The sequence below is a fragment of the Thamnophis sirtalis genome, unplaced genomic scaffold, assembly GCF_051295495.1.
Source record: "Thamnophis sirtalis isolate CommonGarterSnake01/CBP01778 unplaced genomic scaffold, rThaSir2_p1.2 scaffold_6, whole genome shotgun sequence".
Taxonomy (NCBI): Eukaryota; Metazoa; Chordata; class Lepidosauria; order Squamata; family Natricidae; genus Thamnophis; species Thamnophis sirtalis.
The window spans coordinates 67,486,209-67,505,462 of record NW_028261386.1 but is presented as its reverse complement, the minus strand read 5'-3'; the positions used below and the strand labels follow the sequence as shown (position 1 = coordinate 67,505,462).

General features: G+C 37.6%; 1 protein-coding gene across 1 annotated transcript in view; it reads left to right on the top strand.

Annotated features, from left to right (window-relative positions):
• Positions 1-19,254, top strand: part of RYR2 (ryanodine receptor 2) — a 276,429-nt gene that overhangs the window by 154,335 nt on the left and 102,840 nt on the right. The window contains exons 36-45 of the mRNA XM_087718053.1: positions 2,038-2,264; positions 3,644-4,445; positions 4,951-5,151; positions 6,730-6,835; positions 7,525-7,665; positions 8,574-8,847; positions 11,127-11,241; positions 14,353-14,485; positions 17,239-17,342; positions 18,294-18,429. Of these exons, the coding sequence (XP_087574179.1) occupies positions 2,038-2,264; positions 3,644-4,445; positions 4,951-5,151; positions 6,730-6,835; positions 7,525-7,665; positions 8,574-8,847; positions 11,127-11,241; positions 14,353-14,485; positions 17,239-17,342; positions 18,294-18,429 (2,239 nt within the window). The remainder of the gene's footprint in view (positions 1-2,037; positions 2,265-3,643; positions 4,446-4,950; positions 5,152-6,729; positions 6,836-7,524; positions 7,666-8,573; positions 8,848-11,126; positions 11,242-14,352; positions 14,486-17,238; positions 17,343-18,293; positions 18,430-19,254) is intronic.

Sequence of the window (19,254 nt, the reverse complement as noted above, 5' to 3'; positions counted from 1 at the left end):
AGACATTTCTTTCAAGGATTGTACTATCTAAAATATATTTCAGTAGTTAAGATATATTGTTATCAAGGTATGATAATTATATGTTTTATATACTCAGGAAGATCACAATTGATACACTGGTTTTAATATTGAAAAAAAACCTGCAAGTGACAGCTGAAATTCAGGAGCATTCCCAATCTGTGAACTGGTTTTGCTGGGAGAATATAATCCCTTTCAGAAAAAGCTTTTTGGAAAAACTAAATGGTTTCATGCAGACATTATGCAACATAGGAATAAAGTGGAGTTCAATAGAATACCATTGGTTAACAATTAACAAGTGTCAAAGGCATCTTCTTGGAATAGAACAACTAAAATAATTGCAGAACATTTTTTCCAAGATCCAACCCTGCCAAATGGCCCAGAAGAATGCTATGTTATACTTTACACAGACTGGTTATTGATAGCTTCATTCCAAACCAAATTTTGCTATCATGTTTGATATACTATTTAGAGGCATTCTTGGGGCTCCCTTAGCTTGGCTGTTTTATTACAGAAGTTTCATTATCCAACTAGGTAACCCTGGAGAATGAAATGTTTACAAGAAAACAACCAAGCTCAGGGAGCACCAAGGACCCCACAGTTCAACATTAAGCCACAAATATTTTCTTCTGTTGATACTTTTCAATTTATGGAAAGGTTTGATTCTGTGCCAGCATTAAAATATGTATATATATAATCCCTCAGTTTGTTGGGACAATGTTCTTCCATGCAATATCAGGCCCAAGTCCAAAGATGACACAATAGAATCCAATAGAGTCCAGTTCTTTGCCTTTTTTAGCGTAATAGATTGAATCTTGGCAGACTAAAGCTGTAACCTCCTAACCCAGGAATCCTCAAACGTTTTACACAGGGGGCCAATTCACGGCCCCTCAGACTGTTGGGAGATGGACTGGCTGGTGTGTGTGTGTGTGTGTGTGGCGTGGCGTAATCATGTGACTGGGTGGGTGTGGCCAATTTAGAAGTCCATTAAACAATATACACAAATTAAAACTTTAATTTGTTATGTTCCTGAGGCCTCTGTGCGTTCCATTTTTGGCCTCTTCGGCCTCTAGTACCATTCTGCCACACAAAACCGGGCCCACTATTGGCCTTCTGAGACCTCCAACGCATCCTGTTTTTGGCCTCCTTGGTCTCCAGAAGGTGGGTGGGGGCTGGCGGATTGGTGGGGCGATGTGGGCAGGGCATCCTCATGGTCCTGTGTGGGCCAGATTAATGGCTTCGGCAGGCCACATATGGCCTGCGGGCTGTAGTTTGAGGATCCCTGTTGTAACCTCTCAGGGTATAATAGATATACCCTGAGAGATTTTAGAATGTGGTTTCCCGGAACCTATTTCACCCTCCCCCATTCAAGTTTGGCCTCCTTGGTCACAATTTATTATTTTGGGCTTTGTCTGTACAAAATGTACTGCCTCCTCCCTAGGAAACCATGGTGTTCCTGTCTATGGAGATTCTCAGTCATCTAAGTCATTGTTGTCCCAAAGGTGCTTTTTCAAGAGGCAACTTGATTTTCTTGTTTTTCTTTGAAGACGTTTTGCTTCTCATCCAAGAAGCTTCTTCAGCTTTTTGAATCACTAGCATCCATGGATAATGAACTTTTAAAATCACATTGACTAGGAGAACATGTTCTGTTTGCATAGATCACCATATTTTCATACTGTCAGAGCGATTATAGTCAAATTTCAGTCAAAAGTAACTTTGGACAGTCACATCAGTCAATCTATTTTTCGTGCATTCTTCCCCCTTCCATCTCATCCGCTAGAATGTTTGTTATATTTGTTACATTTTCACAGAATGATCTTTATGTATGAGTGCATAAGATGACAATTAAAGCACAGTTACAGGTAAGTAACCTGTTCTCCCAATGTATGAATCCTGACCATTTCGTGTGTGTGTGTGTGTGTGTGTGTGTGTGTGTGTGTTTGGGTTTATTTTTTTTCCAATTTACTGCATTTACTGCAGTACTGTTTTACTGCATTTATTATTTTGCTCTGTTTTCAGAACGTAATGCCATTGTCAGCTGGCTTATTCAAAAGTGAGCACAAAAATCCACTTCCTCAATGCCCACCCCGTCTCCATGTTCAGTTTCTGACACATGTTCTTTGGAGCAGAGTGCCAAATCAGTTTCTGAAAATTGATATATCACGGATCAATGAACGGCAGGGCTGGTCAATACAGTGCCTGGAGTCTTTGCAGTTCATGTCCCTTCACATTCCAGAGGAAAACAGGTATTCCTTGGTTGCATTTACAGATGAAATGAAATAAGATGTTGACCTTAAGTGAATGGTAATTTATATATGTGAAAAAAAGAATATGTTAGTATATATTCTTAAAATCCTATCAAATATGCAAAGGGAAGAAGGACAATAGGAAAGGAAAATTGAAACTAGGTAAATCTAGTTTACACCATTTATCACCTGTATTTTATTTTATTTTACTACTTCATTTTTTAAATATTTTATTCTTTTATTCTTTATTCTTTTATTCTTTATTCTTTTAATTTTTATTCTTTTAATTTTTATTATTTTATTATGTATCCCACCTTCATTATTTTTACAAATAGAATAGAATAGAATAGAATTTTATTATTTGTATGCCGCCCTTCTCCGGGAGGACTCAGGGCAGCGAACAATTCAAGGGGGAAAGGGGAACATAAAAACAAAATACAAATAATAAAAGTAAACAACAGTCGCACAACCATACATGTCGAGAGGGGAGGGAACTCATCACCCCCAGGCCTGCCGGCAAAGCCAGGTTTTCACTCAAGGCAGTGAAAATATCCAACAGAACTTCTTTCTCAGGGGTGGTATTCGCTTACCTTCCCTACCGGTTCGCAAATGTGAGCACGCATACCTTACGCGCATGTACTTTTCATGAAAAAGGGGCCTAATGTGATTCCATAGGACCGGGATGGAATGGAGGGGCCATCCACGATTTACACTATCGGTTCTGGTGAACTGGTCCGAACCGCACCTCTGTTCTTCCTCCTATTTCTGCACAAAATAACCTATTCTATGAGATAAGTTGGACTGAGAGAGAATGACTGATTCAGAGTTCACTCAACTGTCTTTCATGGTTAAGGCCATGAACTAATGACCGGCTAATTTCTAGGTGCCTTCCCATAATTTTCTAACAGCAGAATCTATTTTTGCTTCCCTCAACTAATGTTCATCAATCATAAGAAATACCTTTAAGTCTTTCTTTGCAAAAGATGTCATCTATTAGTCATGGTTATTCCCAATGCAAGACTGTGTTTTTAATTCCAAAGGATAAATATTATCCAACTATTGTTAGCTATAGTTATTGAATACATCAAAGAGTAAGAAAGAAACTAAATTCTTGGTGAAAAATTTTAATTACTCAATAAAGAGTTGTACTTAGTCACTGAAAAAACTATTTTGGTTAAAGTCTAACCAAACTTGTTTCCATGTTTGCATATGTAAATGTATTCTAAATTTTAAGCCTTATCAATTTACTGACTTAGTAAGATAATAATTGTGAACTTGTTCTTAGAAAACTGATTGTATGGATGTAAAAGCACTTTCCACACCCAAAACCCCTCAAATCTGGTATTTTTAATTATTTTACTTCTTCTTTTTTATTGCAGGTCTATAGATATTTTAGAACTGTCAGAACAAGAAGAACTGCTAAAGTTTCATTATCATACTCTCAGACTATACTCAGCAGTGTGTGCTCTTGGGAATAACAGAGTTGCACATGCTATGTGTAGCCATGTTGATGAATCTCAGCTTCTCTATGCAATTGAGAACAAATACATGCCAGGCTTCTTACGTGTGGGCTATTATGATCTTCTCATTGATATTCACCTTAATAGCTATGCCACTGCAAGGTTGATGATGAACAATGAATTCATTGTCCCAATGACAGACGAGACTAAAAGCATTACTTTGTTTCCTGATGAACACAAAAAGCATGGCCTACCAGGTATCGGGCTTAGTACATCTTTACGACCCAGAATACAGTTTTCTTCTCTCAGTTTTGTAAGAATTAATAGTGAGTGCTACCAATATAGTCCTGAATTTCCTCTAGAAATTTTAAAGTCTAAAACCATAGAGATGTTGACAGAAGCAGTTCAGGAGGGTAGCCTTCATGTCAGAGATCCAGTAGGTGGTACTACAGAATTTCTGTTTGTTCCTTTGATCAAGCTTTTTTATACTCTTCTTATAATGGGAGTCTTCCACCATAAAGATCTGAAGCATATCTTGCAGCTCATTGAGCCCAGTGTGTTTAAAGAAGATAACGGCCATGAAGATGAAACCCGAATATTAGTGAAGGAACTAGTTAAAGAAAGTCTAAATTTAGAGACAGGTGTGGATGAAATCAGAAGAGAGAAAGTTCCAGAAGAAGGACTTCTTCAAATGAAGCTTCCTGAACCTGTCAAATTACAGGTAATCATGAAAGAATGCATAGGTAATTGTATATTTTGTGGATTATTTTTCTACCTGAGAAAAATTTATGTGCCCATATATGCACAAACATAAAAAAAGAAAAATTTGGGTTGGCAGTTTAAGAAAACGTTCTGGACATAGACAAAAGTGAATACAAATAGAAAAGAATATTTACAACATATGCATACTGAGAAGAATGTTGAGAAAAAGAAGAATATTGATGGTAAAGCTGTCAATAAGCAATAAATATACATTAATCAGAATAATGTGGTCAAAATGAAATTAAAACTTTAAGCTGAGGGAAAGATAAGGGGAGAAAATTTTTCAATATTTTGAAATGGAGACAATGAAAGGTTTAAAAAATAGAAATAGATAACAATGGACGTAGGTTGTATTAAAAAAAAATGACTCAAGTGAAATAAAAGAAATACCCCATATCTGAAATTATAGTTTTAAAACTATGTTACCCCATTTATTTTGTTTTGTTTTATTAATTCTATTTCAGATGTGCCATTTACTCCAATATCTATGTGACTTCCAGATACGCCATAGAATAGAAGCCATTGTAGCATTTTCAGATGATTTTGTAGCAAAACTTCAAGAAAATCAGCGTTTCCGATATAATGAAGTTATGCAGGCTTTAAATATGTCAGCAGCTCTGACAGCCAAGAAAACGAAAGAATTTCGATCCCCACCACAGGAGCAGGTTAATAACCTAATAAATATTTTTATATTAGGGGTTTGTTCAGTTTAAAGAAAATATGTACAAGGTAATAATTTTCCAGGACCAGAGATTATAAATAAAAGCCAAACAGCCTTGGCGAATGAGAATTCTGATTTCCATAACATTTAGCAATTGTGTTTTAGCAGTCACTCTTGATAAAGTGAAAAATATGGATCAGGCCTGACATCAATTCAACTGTTTATGACTAAATATAGATTAAAATATTCTGTATGGGGACACACACACTCCTACATTAAGCAGTTGTCTTTTAGTGAGATCAGCTTTGTAGAATTCTGATGTATTCATTTTTATATGCACATATTTTAGTCATCTCTAATTGGAATACTTCTAACTTTTCAGTGGAAAAGGTTTATAAATGCAGGTAATCCTCACTTAATTACCACAATTGGGCTTGGCAAATTTTATCATTAAGTGAAGTGACTGTTAAATGAGATATCACATGATCATAATGAACTTAACCACTTTCTGCCCTGGTTATTAAGCAAATTATCCATGATTGTTAAATGAGACTTCACATGCAATTTTACTGCCGGCTTTTTCATTGACTCTGGTTGTTTATAACAAATGCATAAATGGTGATCACATAAGCATGGGACATTATGACAGTTTAAATGCCCATTGTTTTCAAAGCACCTGACTATTGATCACTTACAACCAATGGTTGTAAATTACTTTTTCAACAGCATAGTAATTTTGAATTGTAGACTACCTGTAGTTTCTTCTCTACTTTTGTATGTGGAGTTCAGTTGACCCTGTATTCTCTTCTGTCTTTCAAGTATGTATCTTCAGGCAATATGAAAGTGCCTTGGATATTCATTACAACTGTTGTATAAACAAGTTGTTAGAATTTGATTCTAAAGAGTGAGACAGACACTTTTGACATCTTCCCTCCAGTCCTTCCCCTAAGGATGTCTTCTATTTTGCCATGAATGGGGATATTTTAGCACAGGTTATGGGTCATGGAGCTTGTACTAAGAGAAGAAGAATAGGAAAATTCTACTACATCTATTAGAAAGTTGCTCTTTGTGTTCCTTATTTTGCTCTCTTTTAAACTTCCTGATGCACAGAAGTTACCATTGGTAAAATGCAGCATCATGTATGTGCCAAGAGATTTTATTTGTGAGCTTTGCTCACATTTGTGAAAGAATAAATTAAAATTATTATGTAACTACACAGCGACAAATTAGAATACCAATTTTTAATTTAAGTTTTAAAATCCTGAACATCATTTAAACCATTTCTAACCAGCACTAAAAGGAATCCTTGATGACATTGATAATGTCATATACAAGCCAAGAGACAAAGATGTGGCTACATCATTTCTTTCAATATATTTTAAAGGAACTGAATTACTGAGCTATACAAAGTGAATATAATGATAAGTCATTAGAATGAACAAAATATATGCACTTCTTTTCATCCTTTCCTTTCATGGGGAGTTTTAAAGCATGCCTTGAATCTAGTAATATTATAGTAAATGTTTTATTGTACCTGCATACCACCTCTTACGTATTACTTCAAATATATTTGCTTTTAAAGATCAACATGCTGCTGAATTTTAAGGATGATAAAAATGATTGTCCTTGTCCTGAAGAAATAAGGGATCATCTTTTGGATTTTCATGAAGATCTGATGGCACATTGTGGTAAACCTGAACTCTGAATATTTTTCCCTGCTCCAAATATTAAAGAAAATAAAATACAGATAGTTTTATTCAACAGAATATGGTAGCGTGAAATGTAATTCTAATACAAATGCACTTAAAATTGCATTGAATACAGTTTTAGAACTGCAGTATCCATATTGTCTTCAAGAACCTGCTATCTCATATAACAACTGCTGCCTTGATCTAGCTTTAGGGCAAGCATATTGAGCCTATAAGATAAAACTGGCAGGACTTGGCCAACTACCATTAAATTGCTTTCTATATTTTTTTCAGAACTAGGTTCTGAGATTGAAATGTAGTCTCCATAATACTGGCAGAATGTAACACACATGTGATGTCCCTGGGTTACTAGGATGCTCTTTTGCAATGCCGAAAAGGACAAGTTATGTGAATGTATACATCAATAAATGATGTACTTGAAAATATCAATCAAATTAGGGAAACCGTATTGAAATCTCTTAATGCTTTATTGGAATCAACATTTATTTTATTTTCCTAATTAAAAGTTTGACTTCTGGAATACTCTAAAATTATGGCCAGGCATGATTTCAAATAATGAAGCACTCTACTAACTGCTCTCAAAGTTCTGAAGCTAGTCTTGGAAATGAGTACAGATATATTGTTTAGTTGTTTTAATGCTGTAATAAATATTTGATATTTATGTCTAGGAATTCAGCTAGATGAAGATGGAATTCTAGATGGAAACAGTGATTTAACTATTAAAGGTCGCCTGCTATATCTTGTAGAAAGACTCACACACTTGAAAAAGAAACAAGCAGAGAAGCTAGTTGATGATAACAAGAAACCATGTAAGTAAAGTAAAATAAGGTTTAAGTTGTTACCTGAATCTAAGTAAGCATAAATAATTCTCTCATTCTGATATCATAATCTATTTCAGAATAAATGTCTATAAATTCAGTACTTTAATTTATAGTATTCTGAAATAATTGCATGTTCTATAACATAATACTACATTCAAAAAGTGCTGACTAAGAAGTTATATCTTCTGGCAAATCCTTGTTGAACTAATGGGATGCAAAACAAGTAGAATTCAGATAGGCTAACAAAATACTGAGCAAATGAATAATTTTCCATTAGCAAGGATACATTCATGTGTATTTGTGGGAGGTGTACGGTCTTTGGTAGGCAATGAAATGATGCGTGGAGGCATTTACTTACACTAAATTATTTGCTTCTTTCTTTTTGGAAGTTTCATAGTTAGGGCAATTCTCTTCTGCAATGTGACCCATAGCCCATCAAGACTAAATCTTGCACATTTATACCATTTAATTTGCATTCTGGAACACAAATCATAGGAATGATGGTCATTGCATGATAGCAGCTTCTTTCCCCTTTTCTCACTATTATTGGATAGATTATTATATTGTCTTTAATTCACTTGCTTTATAAATTTAATTGGTTAAACAATTATCTTCCGTTTGTAACTTTATTTTAAAGAACTTATTTTATTGTGGTTCTTTAAAAATAATTGCGATTTTTCTAGCCCAATAACTAGTGAATGAACTGTCTCTTTTCCTCAAATTGGCTTTTTACACATATAATTTCTAATTTGATTATGTATTATTTGGTGATTTGCTTTTTTCAGAAATTCATCGTTCTGAATTTCTAATCCAAATTGGCATAGCATGTGATGATTATTAATAAAGGTAAAAAAAAGGTCTTGTTGTATGTTTGTCTTAATGCTTTCTACATCTAGCAACTCTCCAACAGCTGATATCAGAAACTATGGTACGTTGGGCTCAAGAATCTGTAATAGAAGACCCAGAGTTGGTGAGGGCCATGTTTGTTTTGCTACATCGCCAATATGATGGGGTTGGTGGCCTGGTTCGAGCCTTGCCCAAGACATACACAATAAATGGTGTATCAGTGGAAGATACCATCAACTTGCTTGCATCTCTTGGCCAGATCCGTTCTCTCCTCAGTGTTAGGATGGGCAAGGAAGAAGAGAAGCTTATGATTCGTGGATTAGGGTAAAACCTTTCTTTCTACATGTAATTTAACTGTTATATAATTGCTTTTGATTGATTAGTAGGAGAGAAGATTGTGATAGTCAGAAGTTTATTCTCATAGGGTTCAAGGTATTTGCATTGTGGACAAATAGGCTAATATGTGAAACATAAATCTAGAAAACTGCTTATTTTTTATTAATTTCTTTCTAGTTTCTGACTTAAATTGAAATAATACAAACTGATCAGGTTCCTTGACAACATGTGATAATAATTGGTAATTTCTTTTTTTTTTACAATAAAACACCAAAGTATTGGTATTTTGTATTTTAACTTTTCTTGAATAAATATTATTAAAAAAAAGATACTATTTGATAATTTTATGGGGGAGATATAGATAAGATATAGGAAAGATGGCAGACAACATTTTTAGAAATAGGAAATGTGTTTTTTATATATTAACTTTCTTTTTTAATAAGGAAAAAGTTTCTGAGATCAAAGTATATGTTTTCTAGGTAACTTAAACCATAATGTTTCTTCCTACAAATCAAGCATATGAGTATCGTGTTTTTAATTTTTTTATATATTCATTTTAAAAAATCTGGATTATACAACAATATATGATTTTTTTAAAGGTCTCATAGAAATAAATCAACTGGAAATCTGCATCATCCATATTCAATATAGAACAGCCTTAATTTAACTGATGAGCTATTAAAAAATAGCATTCTTTTTTTTCCTTGAGGAGAATAAAATGGTGGAACTCATTAAATGTAAAAGTGGGATGTAAAACCCGCTTTTTGTAACTGTGAATGCATCATTTTCACTTCTCTCATATTAAGATATTTTATTTTTGAATTATTAAATGAAAATAATTTTAAGTTTTCAACTAAAAATAATTTTAAAAAATCTTACCCTTTGGATTAGTAGTTCTCAAATATTTTGATTTTCGGATCCTTTTACATTCATAAAAATTATTACAACTCAAAAGCGTTTTGGATTATATGGATACTATTTTATATATTATTTATGTGAGTCTTATCACCTTTATTATTTTTTTCAAATAACTCAAGATAGCAAACATAATATTCCTTCTTCCTCTATGTTCCCCAGAACAACAGCTCATATCTATCATGGTTGTTTTTTCTATAGGTACTAGGCATCTCCAACAATAAATCCGATGACTATGACATGTGAATTTGAAAAGCAGTAACCATAACTCCTATTTTTTTAAAAAACTTTCTTTAAGCTTGAATTACAATTCACAGTTAGAGTTTCAAGTCCAATTCAAGTCTAATTCACCAATTTGTTCAAATTTGTTCATGTACTTCATTATTTTGGGGGAAGGAGAAGGATGGGTGCCCAAAGCCTTCCTAGGAGCTTTGCGATATGTACAGGCAGAGCAGAGGTGGGTTCCTGCCAGTTCTAGCCTCTTCTATAGAAGAGGTTCCACAAATCTACCGTGCCATTTGGAACTGGTTCCAGCTTCCTCCCCTGCCCGTCCACACCACACTTGCCCCACCCGCCGCTCACTGATTGGCTGGCTCACCAATCGCCCCGCCTGCCTCTAAGAGTCCTATCTAAACCTTAAAGTCTTAAAGCTGTCAAGTTTGAACATCCCTGGGTTTTTTTTTCTAAATGGTTAGGGGTGCAAGGGTCTTGTAACTTGACAGCTTTAAGACTTGCACACTTCAGTGCCAGAGTTCCTGAGCCAACATGACTGGAGGAGGAATTCTGGGAGTTGAAGTCCACAAGTCTTAAAGCTGTCAAGTTTGAACACCCCTGGGCTTTTTTTCCTAAAGGGTTAGGTGTGCAAGGGTCTTGTAACTTGACAGCTTTAAGACTTGTGTGCTTCAAATGCCAGAGTTTCTGAGCCAACATTTTGGTTGCTAAGCAAGAGCCTTGTTAAGTGAGTTCCACCACATTTTACAAGTTGGCCACGCTACCCAGTCACATGACTGCCAAGCCACTCCCACTCGGTCACATGATTGGCAAGCCACTCCAACTCAGTCACATGGCCAGCAAGCCACTCCCACAAAGCAGGCCACACCTACAGAAGAGGTTCTAAAAAAATTTGAAACCCACCACTGAGGCAGAGTGTGTGAAACCCCAGTAATTTGCTTGTGACTCACCAGTTTTAGAATCTCTGCTCTAGGATATTTTGAATAAATTCCATTTTTCTTTCTTTTTAGAAACCACATTAAATGGTATGGATTGGACAGTAATATTTTATAAGTAGATGTAAAAGGACTGAGATTTCAGTTTACTTTTTTTTTTTTTTACTATTTTTCTATTTCAAATAGGGACATTATGAACAATAAAGTTTTTTATCAGCATCCTAATCTTATGAGGGCATTGGGGATGCATGAGACTGTAATGGAAGTAATGGTGAATGTACTTGGAGGAGGAGAATCAAAGGTAATGTATAAGCATAATATACATTTAAATTTTGGCTCTGACACCAAACAAAGCTGCTTATATCTTATTGAAGACCAGATCTTATTTGGTTTAATTTGGGATTCAAATTATTTTCAAATTTCCACATTTAACAATGGCACCCTACAAACTGGTCACTTAAGTCTAAGAATGATAAGTAAGTTTAAGTAATTTTTTTACAGACTGCAAACAGAGCAATCAATATTAAGTAAAGGTTTATATATGGATTTTGTTGTCAGTTCATTATGAAAGCTCTGAACATTATTACCTAGTTTCACAAAGAGCTTTCCATTGCAAACTTTCAAATTAATATTATCCTCCCCGCCAATAATCAAAAAGAATATGGTAGCATCTTTTAAGAGTAACAAATGTTGTTATAGGCTTTTCTGACCTGTGGCTTATTTCATCAGACATATGAAGTAGCTTAAAAGAGGTAAGATTTACATTTATTGGAATGAGCAAGGTTGGATTTATTAGTTGTCTGTGTTCAAGTAGGGGTTTATCACAAGTGTCTCAGAATGCGTGCATCTACTGTAGTACGCTTATTAAAAATGCATTGAATGGCTTCCGTTGTGAGCTGTAGGTCAGCAGAAATCTGTTTTTGTGGTTTCTCCCTGGGAATCAATCTGGCTCTATTGATTTGAATATTGATCTTGTTGAATGCTTTGTTTAATTCCATCAGTTAGCTTACCTTTGGCTCATAAGTCAGAACAAATGTGATTGTATTGTAGATCTTGGCTACAGAAAGTAGTTTGGATGATATATTCTAAAGGGAATATGGAAGCATGAGGTATGCACATCAGTCTATAGGTTTCCTGTTTAACATAATGTTTTTGAATCCATCAGATAATTTTAGTATGACATCAGTGTAGTAAATTTATTCTGTAGAGTGGACCAGGTTCAGGCTGATAGTGTGATAGTCTTAATGGAAATTAATGAGAACTTAACATTAACTTAACATAAGTTCCATTGAAGTTTGATGATTCAGAATTGAGGAAACATTTTTCTAGGTCAACCATGAATATGTTGGCATATTGTGGGGTTATGGGTGCACATCCAATACCTTGGCTGAAGACCCGCTGAACTGTTTTGCTCACCAAATAATTCTCATTTAAGTTTTTCTCAGCAGCTGCAGCAGCAGATAGTCTGAGCTATTTAATGATAAACTGGGAGATACCCCTTTATCCATGTTTATGCTACTTGTCATGTATTTCAGTTCATGAAATTACATGCCCAAATTTTATTAAAATACAGGCTTTACGGGGACAATTTAGTTTGTAGAACTTAATTAGTCCTAAACTGGCCCTTTATCCAAACACTTATACTGTCTGAACTGTATGGTTTTTATAGGAAGTGGAATTGAGGTGTGTGTGCATTTATCAACTATTCAGGTCACTATTGTATATAAACTAATTAGCAAACGTATGTACTTAGATGCCCAATTACATGACTATGTGATTTATTTTTCCATTTCTTCCTCCACCAAATGATAAGTTCAATATACAATCCTGTTTGGCTATGATCAAGTGAAGAAATATGTGCAAATGAAGAATGAAACTACAATAGCATATTTTTTTACCTTCTTTTTCCAACTGGTCATTAAAATTCAGTCTACACAGGATATATATACATTAATTGCCATATATTTCAATGTGCTAATATTATCTAGTGTGCATTTATTTGAAGGATGTTGAAATACATCAGTTTAGTTATTTGCTAACTTTTGGATTTCTGCAGGTAAACCTCTCTACAGATAAATGTAGAGATACTGTATGTTGAATTCTGTCTACTTAATAAGGAAAAATCTAGTGAACAATGACTACTGAAACCACTTGTCAAGAGATCTTGTGGCATGGGCTGCCCAAACATTTATGCAGGGAAATACTGAGAGAAAGCGGGGGAAAGGTTGAGGCAATACTTTAATTTCATGTCACAGTTTAGTGCGGGACGGGCATACAATGATGGAGAAGTCAGCAAGCTTAATTGGCTGACATTAACTTGGCAATCTACCATTAAAACATTTCAGAAAAATTCAGCAGTAATTCTAAAGTATGAAAACAGGGTTGGTAGTTGAAGCAGTTAAGAACGTATTTTCTAAGAGATAGAGCTATCATGATCATTTTCAAAGAAGGGATTACTTGAAACAGTAGAGATGGGAGACTTTCAAGACAATACATTTGGTCCGATGTATGTTTTGATCCTAGGAAATTATTCTACCTTTTGTTGCGCCAATAACAAAATTTAAAATTAAAACTTAAACTTGATAGAAAAGTCTTTCTTTGAGCAGAGAGAAAGTTTGAAGGCAGAGGGACTGAAATTATAGAATCTGCATAAAAAATGAGAATATGGAGGAGGGTTTTGCAAAGCAAAATTCAGGCTTGATTTGTGAGGAGAAAGGGAAGAACATTCTGGAAATGTCAGAGAGCAGACTATTAATAAGGAGCAAATATTTGTTGGTTTTTTTTAACCTAATATCAGAGCCAGCTTTTCCCAATGCAGCTCTTTTTCTCCAATTAGGCAATACTTAGGATGCTAGGATTTTCTTGGTCATGTACTTAGAATTTTCCTTTGTTGAAAAATTGGCCAAAGTGTATTGGAATCTTCAGTTAGCCACAATGACACTCTATGATATCATAGCACAAGTTCTGTTCTTGCATTAATCCACTATTTGCATTCAAATGTCAGGGGAACACATTTCATGCCCCCCTACTTCTGCCAGAGAATTTTTACAGTGGAGCCATCACTTGATTTGCTTGATAATAAAGGTCACATCCTGTGGTTTTTACTAATGTACCATCTTCCTTGGATGGAGATTCTTTGGTTTACAATTTTTAATCTCATGAATAATGGAACTGAACTGAACTTTCCATTTATCTATTATGACCAAATCTCAATCTGCTTCATTTTATAATGCACAGAAACAACTTTAATGGAGCCAAAATTTAAGCAATCAAGATTTGTTCGATTCTCAAATATGTATCTAGATACAGTATTGGAGTTGTTTTGCAGAAAATTACATAAAAAAGGAAATAACTTTATCCTCAGGTTTATATATATGTACTATTCTTTTCTAACATAGTACTGTTTGTCTAGGAAATCACCTTTCCTAAGATGGTGGCAAACTGCTGTCGTTTTCTGTGTTATTTTTGCCGCATCAGCAGACAGAATCAGAAAGCCATGTTTGACCATCTAAGCTATCTTTTGGAAAACAGCAGTGTTGGACTTGGTAAATATGTATTATATTTTCCCTACCATACACTACCCATTTTGTATTTATTGCTGTGAATTCTTTTTGGGGTTCACAAATTAATGGCTACTTTGTATATTCATTCTAAGATGTTTCAAGGCTTCCAACACCTCTTAATAATGAATTATTCTTACTTTTATTATTATGTGCTATCATTACTTTTATTATTATGTATTATTCACTGGCTCCCGATACTCTCGCCCACAGTTTGGCGGAGACTTGTTGCTGCCTGGCACTCGGCAGCATCAGAGTCTCTTGACCGGATTGCGCCACTACGGCCCCTCCAGGTCGGCGGATCCCGGAGGCCTCCTTGGTTTGCCGAGGAGCTCCGGGAGATGAAGCGCCGGAGGAGACGCCTAGAGCACTTGTGGAGGTCCGATAGGTCCGAATCGAACCGAGCACTTCTGACAGCATGCACCAAAGAATACATCCGGGCACTAAGGACAACTAAAAGAACACACATTGCCACCTTGGTTGTGTCTGCCGAGTCCCGCCCAGCTGCCCTGTTTAGGATAACCCGCTCCCTCCTAAATAGGAGGGAGGCGGGGGACCCCTTACAGGGTAAGGCTGAGGAGTATGTCCAGTTCTTGGCGGACAAAGTTGCTCGGTTTCGGTCGGACTTGGACTCCACTCCCGCAGATCCAGCCGAGACACAGAGGGATAACTTGGCAGACCATCTCTGGGTTGAGTTTCAGGATGTTGCCTCCGGGGATGTGGACAAGGCTATGCGAGCTGTGAGCGCCTCCACCTGTATACTGGACCCGTGTCCCTCCTGGCTGGTTGCCAACAGCAGTGAGGTGACACGAGGCTGGATCCAGGTGGTCGTTACCGCCTCCCTTCGGGAGGGGCACTTCCCCGCCGCACTTAAAGCGGCGGTGGTGAGACCCCTCCTGAAGAAACCATCCTTGGATCCAGCCGTTCTTAATAACTACCGTCCAGTCTCCAACCTTCCCTTTGTTGGGAAGGTTGTTGAGAAGGTGGTGGCCTTCCAGCTTCAGCGTACCTTGGAGGAAGCTAGCTATCTTGACCCCTTCCAGTCCGGCTTCAGGCCCGGTTACAGCACAGAAACCGCTTTGGTCGCATTGACCGATGATCTCTGGAGAGCCAGAGATGGAGGCCATGCGTCCATCCTAGTTCTCCTTGACCTCTCAGCGGCTTTCGATACCATCGACCATGGTATCCTTCTGCGACGACTGCGGGAGGTGGGAGTGGGAGGCACTGTTTTGCAGTGGTTCTCCTCCTACCTCTCGGACAGGTCGCAGTCGGTGTTGGTGGGGGGGCAGAGATCGTCCCCGAGGCCCCTAACTTATGGGGTGCCGCAGGGTTCGGTCTTATCCCCCCTACTATTCAACATATACATGAAACCGCTGGGTGAGATCATTCGGAGGCACGGGATAAAATACCATCAATACACGGACGATACACAGTTGTATCTGTCCGCCCCGTGCCAACTCAATGAAGTGGTGGACGTGATGAACCGGGGTCTTGAGGCCGTTAAGGACTGGATGAGAGCTAACAAACTGGTACTCAACCCAGACAAGACCGAGTGGCTGTTGTGTTTCCCTCCCAACAATTTGGCCAACGTCCCATCACTCAGGCTGGGGGGGTCAAAATTTATACCCCTCAGACAGGGTCCGCAACTTGGGAGTCCTCCTGGACCCACAGCTGACTTTTGACCATCATTTGTCAGCTGTGACCAGGGGGGCATTTGCCCAGGTTCGCCTGGTACGCCAGTTGCGGCCCTACCTGAATCGGGAGGCCCTCACAACAGTCACTCGAGCCCTTGTGATCTCCAGGCTGGAATACTGCAATGTGCTCTACATGGGGCTGCCCTTGAAGAGCATCCGGCGACTTCAGCTAGTCCAGAATGCGGCCGCGCGAGTGATCGTGGGCGCACCACGGTTCGCCCATATAACACCGATCCTCCGTGAGCTGCGCTGGCTACCTGTTGATCTCCGGGTGCGCTTCAAGGTGCTACTCACCATTCATAAAGCCCTCCATGGTAGTGGATCTGACTATTTGAGAGACCGCCTTCTGCCAATTACCTCCCTTCGTCCCATCAGATCGCATAGAGTAGGCCTCCTCCGAATTCCATCCGCCAGTCAGTGCTGACTGGCGACTACGCGGAGGAGAGCCTTCTCAGTTGCAGCTCCGACGCTTTGGAACGATCTCCCCGTGGAGATTCGCACCCTCACCACCGTCCAGACCTTCCGCATAGCCCTCAAGATCTGGCTATCCCGTCAGGCCTGGGGATAAGACCCTAACCTTGCCCCACCCGAATGCTGAATGAATGTTGTGTTTTACTGGTTTATTTTTTTATTCACACATTTTTTTTCTTGTGTTTTGTCTTGCACTCCCTTCCTATTAATTGTAAGCCGCCCTGAGTCCCCTCAGGGAAAAGGGCGGCCTATAAATGTCAAATAAATGACTAAATGACTAAAAATGACCATTTATGCAGTTTAGCCTGCTTGGGAAAGATATGTTTTTTTTTAACTGTATCCTCATATCCCCTAAATACTGAAAATGTATGCTCAGTTGGTATATGGAATAAAACTTCAATGTACAATAAGTACAAGTTGTATTATTTGGATGATATTGTCTCAACAAAAGCATGGCTGTATATTATAAAATGTGGTTTTCAAATTTGAAATATTTCATTTATCTACTGTATTATGTTAATAGGATTCTGTGCTGTTTTAACATGTTGCCAATTTCTGAAATTCATTTGATAGCTTCTCCTTCTATGCGTGGATCAACACCTTTAGATGTTGCAGCAGCATCGGTAATGGATAATAATGAGCTTGCACTGGCTTTAAGAGAACCTGACTTAGAGAAGGTAAATCATAAGTAATATTACAGAGTCTATATTTTGCAAGTCTGCATATATTTCTTAACATTCAGTAAGAGCAGTCTGCATCCTGTTAGCAATGTAATTTTCATATACAAGAATCCCATATACATTACGACTCACAATTCATACTATCACCTAGAAGTTTAATAACTGATTGGTTTGCCAGCAACTCCAGTCAAAAACATTTTGAGGTAGGGATCTTATTTTGATATTATGGTGCAATATGTAGTAGATTTCCACAGAATCTGAGAATGAAAATGTCAATGATGGACCACCAATTTGGATACAGCAATTAACTTATATGGAGATTTCTCTCTCTCTCTCCCTCCCTCCTCTCTCACACACACAGACAAACGGAAGGGAAGCTTGGTTTTAGTTTCATCTTAAAAACACCAAGCTTTCTTGGAAGAGTAGATCTATGGACAGAAAATGCCATGCGTCTGTGAAAAATGCCATCAGTCTGTGGGAGCAACATGAAAAATAATGGGAGACAGAAGTACCAGAAATACAATTTATTAAAAAGTGATCACTAACATAAGAGAAAATCAGAACTGTATACACTTTCCAGAATAGAAATAAATGTAAAAATTTAGTACATTTATTTTTTCTGTAGATGTATTGACCATCAGATTGTTAATAAAGGTAAATACAATGAACTATGATTAAGCCAAAAGCAGAGTTGAAGGCGAAGGAGCTAAGACTACTATGGACAAAAGGACAGTCAGAGAATTATAGGTGAAGATTTAAAGAGCCAAGATGTAGAAGGGTGGAGAGTCTAGGAGTATGAAGTTTGTAATGAGCATCTTCAAATTGGGTAACATGTTATAAGACAACTATGAAATGTAGGCATTGGTAAAATATATATACATAGACAGAGAGAGGGGGAGGGACAAGGGCAGTAAATGCTTCTATTGTTTAATTTTGTCTTGTTCTTAGGTAGTTCGCTACTTGGCTGGCTGCGGTTTGCAGAACTGTCCTTTGCTAATTTCTAAAGGCTATCCAGATATTGGATGGAACCCAGTTGAAGGAGAACGATACCTGGATTTTCTTCGTTTTGCTGTTTTTTGCAATGGTAGTGTTAAGATACTACAGTTTTTGAATAACCTTGTTATTCCTAATCAATTATATCTTAAGTACATTTATTAATGTACCTGATGAAGTGCTGCTTCTCAGCATGTTTATGGCATCATAGATTGATAAATGTTTTCTTTTTAAGCAGCACTGAGAGAAACCTTGAGAGAAAACTGGACTCATTCAATGAATAGCATATCTTCCCTACCCAACACCATTGGCATCTCCTTCCCCACGTTCATCCTTCTGTGTTGCGAAACTTATGAAGCTCAGTTTATCCATTCTTTATCTGGATGCCCTATAACTTTTCTAACTTCAAATATTCTGACACCATGCTCTGACTCTATCCATCTCTGGCTTGCCAGTTGTGTTGTAACGTTTTTCCAGAAGAGGGGGAGGGAATGGTCACACGTGGGTTGTTGTCAAAGCCTGATTGGTCCAAAGACTGAGAGAAAACGCTTAAATACTGGTGCCTTCCATTCCTATCCCAGTTCCTCTCAGTCTTTTCTGGTCCAAGATCTGTTGAGAATTACTGGTAGGATTACTTTATTCAATTTGGTCTTATTTGGTTTAATTGGGCATTTAAAAGATTTCTAAATTACTAAATTCAGCAGCTGCGGCCCCAAGGGACAGTTTACTGCCCCGGGCGGTGGGGGAGGGCCCAGTGGGGCATGCTGCCTCCCCCCCGCAGGCCCAGAGTCTCAGCCCGTCCCCGGGTGCGGGGGTGCCAGATCTCCTTTCAGCTGCTGGAGAGGCTGCCTTCTCCTTTAAATAGCCAGGAGAGACAAGAGAATCGGCTCCGACTGCTATGAGCATTCCTGGGGGA